This window comes from Hippopotamus amphibius, chromosome X (assembly GCF_030028045.1).
Source record: "Hippopotamus amphibius kiboko isolate mHipAmp2 chromosome X, mHipAmp2.hap2, whole genome shotgun sequence".
NCBI lineage: Eukaryota > Metazoa > Chordata > Mammalia > Artiodactyla > Hippopotamidae > Hippopotamus > Hippopotamus amphibius.
Genome location: NC_080203.1, coordinates 14,437,191 through 14,455,232, shown reverse-complemented (window position 1 = coordinate 14,455,232; position 18,042 = coordinate 14,437,191). Strand labels below are relative to the sequence as shown.

General features: G+C 38.9%; 1 protein-coding gene across 2 annotated transcripts in view; it reads right to left on the bottom strand.

The window, feature by feature from the left end:
- Positions 1–18,042, bottom strand: part of MCF2 (MCF.2 cell line derived transforming sequence) — a 74,377-nt gene that overhangs the window by 38,411 nt on the left and 17,924 nt on the right. For both annotated transcript variants that reach the window (XM_057718020.1, XM_057718021.1), the window contains exons 4-8: positions 16,552–16,671; positions 15,636–15,752; positions 14,027–14,176; positions 2,483–2,616; positions 2,062–2,176 (exon numbers count right to left, since the gene is read on the bottom strand). In XM_057718020.1, the coding sequence (XP_057574003.1) occupies positions 2,062–2,176; positions 2,483–2,616; positions 14,027–14,176; positions 15,636–15,752; positions 16,552–16,671 (636 nt within the window). The remainder of the gene's footprint in view (positions 1–2,061; positions 2,177–2,482; positions 2,617–14,026; positions 14,177–15,635; positions 15,753–16,551; positions 16,672–18,042) is intronic.

Here is an 18,042-nt window from a genome sequence, read left to right as displayed (position 1 = left end):
GACATGTCACAAGGACACAGCAACCAGGTGGAAACAACAAAACAGTTACGAACAGTAATGAATTAAAAACTAGGAAGCCATGAGCCCAATAAGTAGATAAATACCAAACAGCATTCTTGATAGACATTTTTATAGCTTCTTCAAAATGATTTGTACTCTTGTTCTTATTGCTGGGCCTGGAACAGTTACAACTCTGTGACATATCTACATGGAAAAATCAGCACTTCACAACCATCACAGCAAAGACTGGTTGAAGCAAGAATCATCAATTGATGCTAAACCAATGGGGAATTTCTGGTGAAGAGCAAGACATTTGCACGGCCTTAAATTTTCTCCCCACATACTGCCTACTAGTTGCAAGAGGGAAGAAAGTAACTAAAATGTGGAGAAATTCAACAACACCCTGACAGGGTGATCAAAACCCCTACCAACAATGGAGGCAGATGAACCTCATCTACCTGCAGATGTGATACCCTCTGAAGGACACATCACCTATGCAGTATCCTCGCTGGTCATATGCAGATTAATCTAATCATGAAACAATGTCAGACAACCCTAAAATGGTGAATATTTTATTTTAAGAACGACTGTATTTTTCCAAAATGTCAGTGTCATAAAAGACAAAGAAAGGCTATGGAAATGTTATCGATTAAAGGAGACTGAAGACACATGACAACTTAATGCAATACCCAACCTGCTAGACTGGATCCTGAGCTGAGGGGGGCGAAATGCTATAAAGGACATAATTGAGTCAATTGACAAAATTGCAATACTGATGGCAGAAAAGTATTGCATGACTCTTAAATGTACAAAATTTGATCACTGTACTGTGATGGTGCAGGAAAATGTTCCTATTCTGTATGCTCAAGAGTATCTCAAGGTTGAGAATATTCCATTTTTTCTTATAAGTTTGAATTGCCAAATAAACTTTTATTTAAATTCCTAAATATCCAGAACCTATCTGCATATCACCATGAGAGACAGATTGTGTCAGTGAGATTACAATCCAAGACAAACAGCAGCAATACTGATCAGAGGCAACAATGACTTCACGAAACAGAGTATAACCGCAGGGCAAGAATGTAACCTGGAGGCAACTTAACATGCAAGTAAAGGCACAATGGGTCTGTTCAGGAAAAGTGTTCTTTTTGCCTGTGTTTGGTTGGGGAGGAGGGACAGACACAAATATCTGGAAGGCCCAAGAGCAATGTGACCTATTCTTTCTTTAAGAAATGTTTCACAGAGAACATGGCACTTCAAAATCTGAATCACCGGAAGGAAAAGGCTGGTAGTAACTGAGCCCTGGGTCCAGAATGCAGTGCCCCTCCCCCAACTGACTCCGCTAGAACAAATGGAATACCAGGCAAGTCAGCCAGTCATGGGTAGAAAGAAGCTCACCACGTGCAAGAGAGAGAAGTGAGTTTTCCTTGGATCCCTGGGAAAATACTATAACAGAGACCAGGAGAAGCTTTGATGTTGATTATAAAAGAAAAGAAGAAGATAAATCTATGTCTCTTGACCACACAGGATGGATTTTTCAGAAGGATGGAACTAGAATATATTTATAACCTTTTAAATGACGTATCATTAAAAACAATTTAATTTCATCCTTCAGGCTTTTCATAGAAAATAAATTGCGGGATCAGAAAAAAATGTTTTGTTAGATCATATTAAATATGGTCAGCATGGATATATGGTATTTTAAAAATCGTGAAGGAAGTTGGTATGATTTCCTTGGAAAGTTATCCCATTGTCTGGACGCATTTTATATCTAAAATAAATTTGAATATCAAACATCAGTGTAGATAGCCGCTATAGCCACTATGTCCCTGTCATCTATGTTAGCACTTAAGTGCTTTCTCATAAGAAATGAGGTTAAGCCCGAGAAGTAGAAGTCTTGGCATTTTTGTAGCTGTTTTCTTCATTCTAAGTCAAGGTTGACTCACACTTGCCTCCTTTTCACCTGTCTGTGGGTATAAACGGGCATGTGTTTCTGAAGATAAGGGTGTAAGAACCTCCAGCATAATGAAAACAACTGTATCAAGGAAAGTTTTAACTGACCTCTTGAAAATCCTGCTCAAATTTCCAGAGTTGCAGATACTGCTCCATTTTTAGCTGGTGTTTTTCCCAAAATCCATCAAAAGCTATTTCCATATCATGGACTTGAGTCAGCAATCTTAACAAAGAAAAGGCATAATTAAAACAAGGATTTGTGTTGCAAGTACGTAGATAAACCTGGTCTTGACGTTAAGAATTACAGGCAAAGTCACAGACCATGATATTTGTTGCAGGTAGAGACCATCAATGTCCACAGAACCTCCTCTACGAGCAACCTAATCTCCGTGAGACACTCAGGAAGGAATTCTCACATCCCCAGAGGTCCAGGAATACTTTCACACTTAACAGGTAGCAGCGAAAATGTATTAATTCCTCTTAAGAAGTATAAAATAAGTAACTCCAAACCCAAAAGAGTATTACTCACTTATTAATAGTTTGCCAGTCACCACTAATTTGCTGATGATGTTCAAACCTCGAACTCACAGCATCCTCAGCATTAGGCACTTCCAGATTTGTTAGCAGAAGTTTTCCTTCTTTGGTTACAGCTGTAATATCCTTCTGTACAAAGGCAAAATAGGATGCATCAGCCTGCTAGGAACCTATTCTGAACGACCTGGGGAAAAGGAAGCATACAGCAACAGCATGCAGAATAGAAACAGCAGTTCTAGAATGGCCTTTGCTTTCATAACTGAAAAATCAAAGAATACCTCAGTACCACAGAATCCAAAAGCTGTGAGGATCTCCAAGAAGCCCTGCCTACTGAGATGGATTTGCAACCACTAATTTTATAAGATCTTTACAGGCAGAAGTACGCTATGCTTGGTGTGTAGCTTCCTCTCACTTGTAGAAAGTTCTAATTTAATATGGAAACAACCTCGGTGTCCAACAACAGATGAACAGATAAAGAGGATATGGTACACACACACACACACACACACACACACACACAGTGGAATACTACTCGGCCGTTAAAAAAGAATGAAATTTTGTCATTTGCAACAACATGGATGGACTTGGAGGGTATTATTCTAAGTGAAATAAGTCAGACAGAGAAAAACAAACACTGCATGACATCACTTACATGTGGAATCTAAAAAATAAAACAAGTGAATATAACAAAAAGAAACAGACTCACAGGTATAGACAACAAACTAGTGGTTACTAGCGGGGAGAGGGAGGGGAGTAGGGGTAACAGAGGGTAGAAGATGAAGAGGTACAAACTACTCTGTATAAATGAGCTACAAGGATATACTGTACAGCACATACACAGGAATATAGCCAATATTCTATAATAACTATAAATGGAGCATAACCTTTAAAAGTTGTGAATCACTATATTGCACACCTGTAGCTTATATATCAATAATATTGTACATCAACTATACCTCAATAAAAGAGAAAGTTCTAATCTATTCTATTCTATTCTGATAATATTTTAATGTACTCCCATAAAGCAGTAGTAGTGTAATAAAGACTACCACCCTAGAAAGCATACAGTTACAAGTAATATTTAATGCCTATTCAGATATAGCTAAATGTCTTTCCTACTAATCCTTAATTGTTACCAATCACTGCCAGCCATAAGTATTATGTTATTTCATGTTTGGATTAATGAATTCATCATGAAGCATGTACTTCTATTCAGAAGGTCTTAACCTTAGAAGGATCTTGATCCTTCAGGAATCTGAGAGTGATCTATGACTCCCTTCAGGAGATGCAAAGGCCCTCTGAAATTTTAAGTAAAAAATGGGGTGTACATGTATTTTTCTGTTCCATGATACACCACCAATATGAAATAAGAACATAAACATTAAGAGCTAATGTTTATGAAGTGCCAACTATGGGTCAAACACTGTTTGACAAACATCAGGTACTTACTTCATTTCATTGTCATGACATCCCTACAAGGTATGCATGTATCGTAACCACCGTGATCCACCCCATGGTACATATAAGGAAACGGAGACTCAGAGAGGGTAAGCAAATGACCTAGTCGCACAGCTTGTGAGGGACAGAGCTTTTGTTCCTTGAATAGAGTTTTGCTTTTATATGGTGATTCAAATTTTCCATTTCTCTCCTCTTCTTAATGTAAAAATGTCACCTCCACATACAGCTTGTCAGTGCCCCCAGCCTGCCTGTTACCATATGAAAGAAATGAGTTACACAGGGATGCCTGGTGCTTGTTCAGATCATGTTTAAACGTTTGGGGGAAAGTGAATCTAAAAGTACTTGGTGATTGTCTGAAATGTGACTTGGAATCCTTCACAGCACGACACTCCAGACAACCGAGGGGGAGAGTAAGATCAACTTGGCACCTATGGTCTATTGTAGAAGACATCAAGAACTAGTACTCTGGGGAAAAGGGAGCTCGTAATCAATTTAGCAATGTTTGGCTTGGTCGCAGTGCTAGTATATGGCAGAGCTGGGGCGAGAAACCAGGTCTCCTGGCTCCTCATCAAGCTCTCCTCCATTTCACATTGTACCTGTGCTGGATGTTGAAACAGAACACCTGTCTACCTCTTGATCCTCACTCTAGCTTTCCAAATGAGAGGGCCTTTGTATACGATACAGGATGCATGGGAACAAAAATGACTATCAACAGTTTGGAGGTTCCTTAACAAACTAAAAATTGAACTACCATATGATACAGTAATCCCACTACTGGGCATATACCCAGAGAAAACCATAATCCAAAAAGCAACATGTACCATAATGTTCACTGCAGTGCTATTTACAATAGCCAGGACATGGAAGCAACCTAATGCCCATCAATAGATGAATGGATAAAGAAGATGTGGCATATATATACAATGGAATATTACTCAGTCATAAAAAGGAATGAAAGTGAGTTATTTGTAGTGAGGTGGATGGACCTAGAGTAAGTCATATAAAGCCAAGTAAGCCAGAAAGAGGAAAAACAAATACTGCATGCTAACTCATAGATATGGAATCTAAAAAAATGGTACTGATGAACCCAGTGATAGGGCAAGAATAAAGATGTAGATGCAGAGAACGGACTGGAGGACATGGGGTGTGGGTGGGGGAGCGAAGGGGAAGCTGGGACGAAGTGAGAGAGTAGCATAGACATATATACACTACCAACTGTAAAATAGATAGCTAGCGGGAAGTTGCTGTATAACAAAGGGAGATCAACTCGATGATGGGTGATGCCTTAGAGGGCCAGGACAGGGAGGGTGGGAGGGAGTCGCGGGAGGGAGGGGATATGGGGATATATGTATAAATACAGCTGATTCACTTTGGTGTACCTCAAAAGCTGGTACAAGAGTGTAAAGCAATTATATTCCAATAAAGAGCTTAAAAAAAAATGACTGTCATCTCCTATTCTGGAGCATCTACAAACTATTATATTTACAAATAAATAAAATTCTCTTGCTGCTCAAGAGAATGCACCATTTAAAAAAGGGACACTTCGGGGAGAAAAAAAGATGGCGGCGAAGTAGAGGGACGTGGAATGCATCCCTCCCCACAGATGCATTGGGAATGCACCGAAGCACGCAATAATTCCCACAGAGAACCAGCTGAACACCAGCAGACGACCTCAGACACCAGAAAGGACCGCAAGGATCCGGACATAACTGGTAGGGAGATATCTACGACGGCTCAAAGAGGGTGAAGTGGCGGAGCTGTGGCAGACGGGAGGGAGTGAGAAACACACGGAGGGTCCGCATCACAGTTCAGCATTCCCGGACCAAGACGTCAATTCACAGCTGAACAGAGGGTCTGGGAGCGGGAGCGTGGGAACCGGAGGGCTGGTTCAGGGTGAGAAAAATTGTTGCCAGTAAGGTGACGGACCGAGAGGCCAGGAGGGAAGAGGTCAGCAGCGAGGAGTGCCTGCACCTGAGAGCTGCCCAGCCATGATGACGGCTGGAGGCTGCAGGCTCACGGGCGGGGGGGAGGAACCGTGGGCATAGCCTCTCTCTCTCTTTGGGCGCCTGCAACAGGCAGTGGAGAGATGCCCTGTGGGCCATCTAAGGCGCTCAGGGATAACATGTACCCTCAGGCACTCGGGCAGGGCTAGATTAAAACCCCTTGGAGCACTGGCAGCAGGGAGGCTGCCGAGAAGAAGAAAAAAAAAAAAACCCCCGAGAGAGGCCCAACTTTGAGACTTTCTGTTTACACCTGAGCTGCGGGCATCCCTCTGCAACAGGCACCTCCAAGCCCTACTGAAACAACAGTGTGCCACTGCTCACTCACTCCCAGGGGAAGGAGCCACTATTGTACCCTCTCCCTCCCCACACACCAACGCTTACAGACGAACAATAAAGGAAGCTCTGCTGGTCACAGAATAATACAAAAAAACCCAAGGCAAGTAGAAGGACACTTACAGCTGAGACTCTAAGGAAACAGAAATATTAGTATCAATTCTATTGAACTAGTCCATTCTGAGATCAGTTCTGGATTTTTTCTTTTCCCTTTGTCTTTTTTTTTTCCTTTATTAATTACAATCTTAGTCCTAAGGGAGCTACAAGTTTTATAATTTTTTTTAAATTATATTTTTTATTCTATTTTTATTTTTATTGCCTTTCTATATACTTCTATTTCTAGCTAAGTTTTTGGTAGTACTGACAATATATCTCTCATACCTTCCTTTCATCCCTATCTTTTATACATTTCTATTCCTTTCTTTTTATTTGCATATTTCCAATCACACTACGCTCTTCTGTTCCCCTGTCTTCCATCCATTTTTAGTTTCTTTTATCTTAATATACTTATAAGCAACAATATCAATCTGCTCAGACTCCTCGCTCTATTCTCCAGATCACGCACCACCTTGGTATTTAATATTAGGTTTCTGTCTTTATCTTAGTTCTTAGTACAATTGTCTAATTTCATTCTGAGAATCTCCATTCTCTCTGGTGGTACCCTAGCTCTTTTTTATATTTGATCCTAGCTTACAAAATCTCCCTGGATTAGTGTTTGTACGTGTAAGGTGTTATTTGTTTGTTTGTTTTTGCTTTTGTTTCTGTTTTGTTCTGTTTTGGTTGTCAATTTCTGTTGGGTTTCTCTTTGAATATCTGATAGCATACTGGTGTTCTTCTGTCAGGTCTTCCCAGAGCCTTATGTCCTAATGGATTCAGTAATTGTGCATCTTATATATGTATGTGTTTCCTAGACTTAGTATTTGTTTAACCCAACACTTGGACATTAGTCTGAGGCTTGGACAGTCTTCTATAAACCCTCTATCACTGGGACAAGCAACCCCAGAAGTTTGGACTACCATGAGGAAACAAAGAAACACCATGCAGGCAAAGGAGCAGGAAAAAAACCCACAAGACCAAATAAATGAGGAGGAAATAGGAAAAATGCCTGAAAAAGATTTCAGAGTAATGATAGTAAAAATGATACAAAATCTCAATAACAAAATAGAGAAAGTACAAGAAACAGTTCATAAGAACTCAGAAAAACAAACAGCAATGGATAACAAAATAACTGAAATTAAAAATACTCTAGATGCTATAACCAGCAGAATGACTGAGGCAGAAGAACGAATAAGTGAGTTGGAAGATAGAGTGGGGGAAATAGCTGCCACAGAGCAGGAAAAAGAAAAGAGAAAAAAAAGAATAGAAGACAGTCTCAGAGACCTCAGTGATAACATTAAGCATACCAACATTCGAATTATAGGCATCCCAGAAGAAGAAGAAAACAAGAAAGGGTCTGAGAAAATATTTGAAGAGGTTATAGTGGAAAACTTCCCCAACATGGGAAAGGAAATAATGAACCAAGTCCAAGAAGCACAGAGAGTCCCATACAGAATAAACCCAAGGAGAAATACACCAAGACACATATTAATCAAACTAACGACAATTCAACACAAAGAAAAAATATTAAAAGCAGCAAGAGAAAAGCAACAAACAATATATAAGGGAAAACCCATAAGGATAACAGCTGACCTTTCTACAGAAACTCTGCAGGCCAGAAGGGAATGGCAGGATATACTGAAAGTCCTGAAAGAGAGAAACCTACAGCCAAGAATACTCTACCCAGCAAGAATCTCATTCAGATTTGACGGAGAAATCAAAAGCTTTCCAGACAAGCAAAAGTGAAGAGAATTCAGCACCACCAAAACAGCCTTATAACAAGTGCTAAAGGAACTTCTCTAAGTAGGACACACAAGAAAAGGAAAACACCTACAAATACAAACCCAAAACAATTAAGAAAATGGTAATAGAAACACACATGTCAATAATCACCTTAAATGTAAATGGATTAAATGCTCCAACCAAAAGACACAGACTGGCTGAATGGATACAAAAACAAGACCCATCTATATGCTGCCTACAAGAAACCCACTTCAGACCAAGGGGTACACATAGACTGAAAGTAAAGAGATGGAAAAAGATATTCCATGCAAATGGAAGTCAAAAGAAAGCTGAAGTAGTAATACTCATATCAGACACATTAGACTTGAAAGTAAAGACTATTACAAGAGACAAGGAAGGACACTACATAATGATCAAGGGATCCATTCAAGAAGAACATATCACAATGGTAAATATCTATGCTCCCAACATAGGAGCACCTCAATACATAAGGCAAATGCTAACAGCCATAAAAGGGGACATCGACAGTAACACAATAATAGTGGGAGACTTGAACACCCCACTTACATCAATGGACAGATCATCCAAACAGAAAATAAATAAAGACACACAAGCTTTCAATGACACATTAGACCATCTCGACTTCATTGATATTTATAGGACATTCCATCCAAAAACGACAGAATACACTTTCTTCTCAAGTGCACACGGAACATTTTCCAGGATAGATCACATCTTGGGTCACAAATCAAACCTCGGCAAATTCAAGAAAATTGAAATCATATCAAGCATCTTCTCTGACCACAATGCCATGAGACTAGATATCAATTACAGGAAAAAAACTGCAAAAAATACAAACACATGGAGGCTAAACAATTCACTATTAAACAACCAAGAAATCATTAAATAAATCAAAGAGGAAATCAAAAAATATCTAGAAACAAATGACAATGAAAACACAACAACCCAAAACCTATGGGACGCAGCAAAAGCAGTTCTAAGAGGGAAGTTTATAGCAACACAGTCCTACCTTAAGAAACAAGAAAATGATCGAATAAACAACCTAACCTTACACCTAAAACAAGTAGAAAAAGAAGAACAAAGAAATCCCAAAGTGAGCAGAAAGAAAGAAATCATAAAGATCAGAGCAGAAATAAATGAAAAAGAAAGGAAGGAAGTAATAGCAAAATAAATAAAACTAAAAGCTGGTTCTTCGAGAAGATTAACATAATTGATAAACCATTAGCCAGACTCATCAAGAAAAAAAGGAAGATGCAAATCAACAGAATTAGAAATGACAAAGGAGAAGTAACAACGGACACCTCAGCAATACAAAAGATCATGAGAGACTACTACAAGCAACTATATGCCAATAAATTGGATAACCTGGAAGAAATGGATAAATTCTTAGAAAAATACAATCTTCCAAGACTGAACTAGGAAGAAATAGAAACTATGAACAGACCAATCACAAGTACAGAAATTGAGGCAGTGATTAAAAATCTCCCAACACACAAAAGCCCAGGGCCAGATGGATTCACGGGCGAATTCTATCAAACATTTCGAGAAGAGCTAACACCTATCCTTCTCAAACTCTTCCAAAATATTGCAGAAGGCGGAACACTCCCAAAGTCATTCTACGAGGCCACCATCACCCTGATACCAAAACCAGGCAAAGATGTCACAAAAAATGAAAATTACAGACCAATATCACGGATGAATATAGATGCAAAAATCCTCAACAAAATACTAGCTAACAGAATCCCACAGCACATTAAAAAAATCATACACCATGATCAAGTGGGGTTTATCCCTGGGATGCAAGGATTCTTCAATATACGCAAATCAATCAATGTGATACATCATATCAACAAATTGAAGGATAAAAACCATATGATCATCTCAATAGATGCAGAAAAAGCTTTTGACAAAGTTCAACATCCATTTATGATAAAAGCTCTCCAGAAAATGGGCACAGAAGGAAATTACCTCAACATAATAAAAGCCATATATGAGAAACCAAAAGCCAACATCATTCTAAATGGGGAAAAACTGAAAGAATTCCCTCTAAGAATAGGAACAAGACAAGGTTGTCCACTCTCACCATTATTATTCAACATAGTTTTGGAAGTTTTAGCCACAGCAATCAGAGAAGAAAAAGAAATAAAAGGAATCCAAATTGGAAAAGAAGAAGTGAAATTGTCACTCTTTGCAGATGACATATTATACATAGAAAACCCTAAAGACTCTACCAGAAAACTGCTAACACTAATTGATGAGTTTAGTAAAGTAGCAGGATACAAAATTAATGCACAGAAATCTCTTGCATTCCTATACACTAACAACGGAAGAGCAGAAAGAGAAATTAAGGAAACTCTCCCATTCACCATTGCAACCAAAAGAATAAAATACCTAGGAATAAACCTGCCTAAGGAGGCAAAAGACTTGTATGCAGAAAACTTTAAGACACTAACGAAAGAAATCAAAGACGACACAAACAGATGGAGAGATATACCATGTTCTTGGATTGGAAGAATCAACATTGTGAAAATGACTGTACTACCCAAAGCAATTTACAAATTCAGTGCAATCTCGATCAAATTACCAATGGCATTTTTCACAGAACTAGGGCAAGAAATCTTACGATTTGTATGGAAACGCAAAAGACCCCGAATAGCCAAAGCAATCTTGAGAAGGAAAAATGGAGTTGGTGGAATCAGCCTTCCTGACTTCAAACTATACTACAAGGCCACAGTGATCAAGAGAGTATGGTACTGGCACAAAAATAGAAAGGAAGATCAATGGAATAGAATAGAGAACTCAGAAGTAAGCCCAAACACATATGGGCACCTTATCTTTGACAAAGGAGGCACGAGTATACAATGGAAAAAAGACAGCCTCTTCAATAAGTGGTGCTGGGAAAATTGGACAGCAACATGTAAAAGAATGATATTAGAACACTTCCTAACACCATACACAAAAATAAACTCCAAATGGATTAAAGACCTACATGTAAGGCCAGACACTATAAAACTCCTAGAGGAAAACATAGGCAGAACACTCTATGACATACATCAAAGCAACATCCTTTTGGACCCACCTCCTAGAATCATGGAAATAAAATCAAGAATAAACAAATGGGACCTCATGAAACTTAAAAGCTTTTGCACAGTGAAAGAAACCATAAACAAGACTAAAAGGCAACCCTCAGAATGGGAAAAAATAATTGCCTATGAAACAACGGACAAAGGATTAACCTCCAAAATATACAAGCAGCTCATGCAGCTTAATACCAAAAACGCAAATAACCCAATCCACAAATGGGCAGAAGACCTAAATAGACATTTCTCCAAAGAAGACATCCAGATGGCCAACACACATATGAAAAGATGCTCAACATCACTCATCATCAGAGAAATGCAAGTCAAAGCCACAATGAGGGATCACCTCACACCAATCAGAATGGCCATCATCACAAAGTCTGGAAACCACAAAAGTTGGAGAGGGTGTGGAGAAAAGGGAACTCTCCTGCACTGTTGGTGGGACTGTAAGTTGGTACAGCCACTATGGAAAACAATTTGGAGGTTCCTTAAAAAACTACAAATAGAACTACCATATGATCCAGTAATCCCACTCCTGGGCATATACCCAAAGAAAACCATCATCCCAAAAGAAACTTGTACCATAATGTTTATTGCAGCACTATTTACAATAGCCAGGACATGAAAGCAACCTAAATGCCCATCAACAAATGAATGGATACAGAAGATGTGGCATATATATACAATGGAATATTATTCAGCTATAAAAAGGGATGAGATGGAGCTATATGTAATGAGGTGGATAGAACTACAATCTGTCATACAGAGTGAAGTAAGTCAGAAAGAGAAGGACAAATATTGTATGCTAACTCACATATACGGAATCTAAAAATGGTACTGATGAACTCAGTGACAAGAACAAGGACGCAGATACAGAGAATGGACTGGAGAACTCGAGGTATGGGAGGGGGCGGGGGGTGAAGGGGAAACTGAGACGAAGCTAGAGAGTAGCACAGACATATATATACTACCAACTGTAAAATAGTCAGTGGGAAGTTGTTGTATAACAAAGGGAGTCCAACTCGAGGATGGAAGATGCCTTAGAGGACTGGGGTGGGGAGGGTGGGGGGGACTCGAGGTGGGGGGAGTCAAGGAAGGGAGGGAATATGGGGATATGTGTATAAAAACAGATGATTGAACCTGGTGTACCCCCCCAAAAAAATAATAAAAAAAAAAGAATACACAATGGAAAAAAGACAGCCTCTTCAATAAGTGGTGCTGGGAAAATTGGACAGCTACATGTAAAAGAATGACATTAGAACACTTCCTAACACCATACACAAAAATAAACTCCAAATGGATTAAAGACCTACATGTAAGGCCAGACACTATAAAACTCCTAGAGGAAAACATAGGCAGAACACTCTATGACATACATCAAAGCAACATCCTTTTTGACCCACCTTCTACAATAATGGAAATAAAATCAAGAATAAACAAATGGGACCTCATGAAACTTAAAAGCTTTTGCACAGCAAAAGAAACCATAAACAAGACTAGAAGGCAACCCTCAGAATGGGAAAAAATAGCTGCCTACGAAACAATGGACAAAGGGTTAACCTCCAAAATATACAAGCAGCTCATGCAGCTTAATACCAAAAACGCAAATAACCCAATCCACAAATTGGCGGAAGATCTTAATAGACATTTCTCCAAAGAAGACATCCAGATGGCCAACAAATACATGAAAAGATGTTCAACATCACTAATCATCAGAGAAATGCAAGTCAAAGCCACAATGAGGGATCACCTCACACCAATCAGAATGGCCATCATCACAAAGTCTGGAAACAACAAATGTTGGAGAGGGTGTGGAGAAAAGGGAACTCTCCTGCACTGTTGGTGGGACTGTAAGTTGGTACAGCCACTATGGAAAACAGTTTGGAGGTTCCTTAAAAAACTGCAAATAGAACTACCATATGATCCAGTAATCCCACTCCTGGGCATATACCCAAAGAAAACCATAATCCCAAAAGAAACTTGTACCATCATGTTTATTGCAGCACTATTTACAATAGCCAGGACATGAAAGCAACCTAAATGCCCATCAACAAATGAATGGATAAAGAAGATGTGGCATATATATACAATGGAATATTACTCAGCTATAAAAAGGAATGAGATGGAGCTATACGTAATGAGGTGGATAGACCTAGAGTCTGTCATATAGAGTGAAGTAAGTCAGAAAGAAAAAGACAAATATTGTATGCTAACTTACATATACGGAATCTAAAAATGGTACTGATCAACTCAGTGACAAGATAAGAACAAGAACGCAGATGCAGAGAATGGACTGGAGAACTCGAGGTTTGGGGGGGCAGGGGGTGAAGGGGAAGCTGAGACGAAGTGAGAGAGTAGCACAGACATATATATACTACCAACTGTAAAATAGATAGCCAATGGAAAGTTGTTGTATAACAAAGGGAGTTCAACTTGAGGATGGATGATGCTTTAGAGGACTGGGACGGGGAGGTTGGGGGGGAGTCGAGGGAGGGAGGGAATACGGGGATATGTGTATAAAAACAGATGATTGAACTTGGTGTACCCCCAAAAAAATAATAAAGAAATAAATACAATGAAAAGAAAAAAAATAAATAAAAATAAAAAATGGACACTTCGATTCAACACATCCAGGATATCCTCCTCTTGTTAAGTATTCTTCTTCATTAATAGTGTGTTTTATAATATACAAATATCTCCTTAGTCTCCCTACCCAGCAATCTGTGTGAAATAGACACACTAAACACCTATCTATCAGAAGAAAGACCATAGGAAATTTTGGTTTGTCCCTTCTATCAGACATACCTTTAACAGGTGGTACCTTTCAGCACGAACTGCAAGAATTTCTTCTATTGCAGGGATGTCATCTGGTAGTTCTGTCTCAGCCAGTTCAGTTCCAAAGGACTGTAACATCTGAGCCATGTCTTTCACTGTGAGGGCAAAATTTTCTATCGCCTGCAAAGAGCCCATGCATGATTCTTTTAATTCCATGGAAACTGCCAGCATATCAAAACCTAGATCAGCAATTGTATTTACTTTCATTTAGGTATGACAGCAAATACATATGCTACGAACTCTCCTCCGCTAAGGAAAGTTGGCGATGCCCTTGACAATCAACTCTAACTTTGCAATCTAAGCCCCTAAGAAACTAAAGTGAGGTGAAGAGTCTTCTCAAATGTCTTTTACCTAAACTCCTCTACTTATTTCTCAAACACCAATGAAAACTCTTTATTAAAGATGCCATGTACCGAGGAATTTATTCTCTTGCAAAACTCAGCATTTTCCTTATTCCATTAAATTCTGAAACTGCAAAATTGCTTTATAATAACTTTACTTCTGAAGAGACATGAGAACATCAAAGCCACTTTATTACCATTTATGAGCAAGTATTCGCATTTCAAACAAGGCAATAGACTAAGGTGACAGAGGGACATTAGTCACAACAAGTTATTTCAGGTACTGGAGAAGATTTGAAATTGTGACCCTAAAGGCTCTGTTGCCCTAAAATGTCAAGTAAGGTTGGGTTGTTTATTCTGTTTCCAAAATCAATGACTCAGAGAAAGAAGGACAACATGTAGAGACCATACAAACCCTTTGTTTACCATGCAACTCAAGGTGTCTGCTCTTTTATTTATAGCTTTATAGGTCATTAAAGGCAAGACACTGCTTATTTTGACAATGCACTTTCATACAAATGAACAGGACTGCTGAATGAAAATAAGGATGAGGGAAATAGAACCCTGATTGAATTAAATATCATTATTTCCTTCAGAAGGGTTCCCATATCTCTGGGGTTCGGAGTAAAGATTCTTATAGGACAAATTCACACCTGTGAGGCACAGAGCCCTTGCCTATCCGTACGTTTCTAGAACAGAAGGCATCTTTGCTACAAATCTAACTGCCCCGGGGGAATCACTAGGCTGATGAGATTAATAGGATTAGTTGCATTTTTTGAGGGCGGGCCATAGGCCAGGCACAGTGCCAAACATCTGACATCCGTAATCTCATTTAATCTTCCCGATATCCCTATGAGGTAAACCCTTATTCTTCCCATTTTACAACTGGTAAACTGAGGCTGAGAGAGCTTTTATGATTTGCGCAAAGTTTTGTCACTAAATATCAGCAGTGCTAGGATTTGAACCCAAACCCTTGGTTTCTTCAAGTTACTACACGGCCGCAGGAGGGGGTGGGTAGAGTAGCATCTCCTTACTCCCTAGGCCTCTCATTCAAAGCCATCCTCAGTGACTCTGCAGCATTTCCTAGCAAAGAAAATCAAGATGTTGAAATATATGTGTTTTTGAAAAATAGCAGCCCCAGAAACCTGTTTTTCCCAAGGAGGAAAAAAAACCTCTAGAACTAGATTTCAGAGCTAACACAAACTATAGGCTCTACAGTAAGGGCAAAAGAAACATACATTTCTGAAGATGATCCATTCCCTGTGGCAGTACTGCAAGGTGCCGCCTAACTCGGGGGTTAACTGCTTGTCATCAATGTATGTCAGCAAATCACTAACTGAGCTCAGCATAACAACCTATATAAATAAGCAAGAAAGATACCGTTAACTGCCCTCCGCGGCATCCCTCCACGCAGCCATACAATGAACTTCAGCATTCATTTAGCAGAGCATTAGCTTTTATAAATGGTTCTAACAATTCTCTTCTGTACATCCCCCCACACACGAATACACTACCTCCCCTCAGGGAATAACAGTTGTCATTTACCAAACATTTCTCTGTAAAGTGAAAGTAATCTCCATAGACACCTGATTCTCTCCTATCTAAAATTTTGCACTGTCAATGGTCGACCTTCTGAAAGAATGTTAAGCCCATAACAAAGCAAAAGGGCTTTCTGCAATAAATTATAATTTATCAGGAGGGACTGATCTTTGCAAAAGTACCAAAATTTATGAGCACCCTATTCCTAACCCTAAAAAACATATAAAAATATCTTTTGGGAAAAAAAAAAAATGTTACTCTGAACTAGCTCAGGATGTAAGTTCATGGGAGTTCAAATACATAAAACACACACTTATTTTTTTTTCTAAAAATAAAATGTCCTGATTTTATACACACACACACATACATATATACACATATATAACATATGTGACATACACCGTTTTTGAAAGGAACTGCTTTGTTACAAGTTGAGTAATCTATTCCTTTATTTTAACAGTAGGAGCAGAAGACTTTTAGCCATTTTGATTTTACATTTTTGGAAGACAAATTCTATTTTTTTTTCTTTTACATGTTCTGCGACCACATGTAAAACATCAACAACGTGGTACAAAGTCTTCATAAGAAAGGGACAAAACATTTAAATACTCTTACCGGTAACTTGAGCATGAAATCTTCCTGACTAAATCGAAATCCAATGTCTGTGAAAGTTCGTTGGAGAAAACTGGTTGGACGAAGGACCAAAACCAAGTGCAAGTTCCCAGGGAAGGAAGCCTATAGAAACAAAAAGCACAGGAAAGAAAGAAAAAATTGTCAAAACATGCATTCAAGTCAGCACATGGCAGAAAATATATATTGATAATCAGAGAAAACAAATTCGAAAGTCATAAAAGCCACTAAAAAGGATAAAACAAAAAATGGATATTGATAAAATCTAAAAACACAAAAATAGAAATAAAACAAATGTAAGGTCATCAGGTCAGATCCTTGCAGTGGTCGTGGTCTGGAATTTTCTCACACTAAAGTCAGTCCCAAGTTATGAAGAATTATACTCTTAAGCTTCATTTTAAACTTAGTTGTTTGTACTCAAATTGCATTTAATCCCTGTGAAACAGAATTAAGAGGCAGGTTTCTAGGATAGCCCTAAATGCCAAAGGGAGCTGAAATACTGAATATCGGCAGTAAACAATGGAAGAAAACTATTTTATGGACTCATATTTTTATTTCATCCAAGCAACGATCACAGAATATCTTCTACGTGTCTACTCCACGTATTGAAGTGAATGATTATCAGGCACCGTTAACATTCAGTGTACACAAATTACTAAAATATCGTCCCTACCCAGCTCGCAAGAAAATGACAGTTTAATAGTAGAGTGCATTAGTATCATTTACTCGATAGGAGGATAAGTTGATCAATGAAACAAGGGAATTAGAATAACATACAACAGAAAGTGGTAGCACAGAGCATCCTAGACCTAGGAATGTCGAAAAGGCCTCCCATAAAGAGGAATAATTGGATTAGAATGTTGTTCCGGTGCACCCATGTTTCCCAGCTTCTTAGAATACTGCCACATAGTAGGTAGTCAAGAAATAATTGTTAAGTGAAAGAATGCAAAAGACAAGGAGGGCATAATGCAAAATCTGCAAGGGATGGAACAGTATGGCCTGATGTAAATGATAAAGGACCACATATCAAATGCTTACTGTATGCCAAGTATCTTGCCAACATTATCACAGTTCCTCTTCATAATCATCCTGTGAAGTAGCTAGGCTATCCTTTTTGACAAATTAAAAAAAAAGTGAGGCTCAGAGAGCTTAAGTATAACTTGACCCAGCTGGTAAAGTCTGAATTGGCACCTGAGTCTGTCCCACATCAAGAGGTCTCAGTCGGGAAAGCTAGAGGAAAATGCTGCTGGGGTGGAGGGATGTGGCAATGGGAGATGGTGCCAGAAAGATGAGCAGGGGCTAGATCAGGAAAGACCTTGGCTTTTTTCCTGGAGGCAAGGGGAGACTCAAGAGTTTTTAAGCAGCAGAGCAATGCGATCAGATCTGCATTTTAGAAGGATCACTTTGGCTTTGGGAAAGGACTGGATTTGGATAACAGTGGAAGCAAACAGATGAGCTTGAAAGCTGGAACAGTCA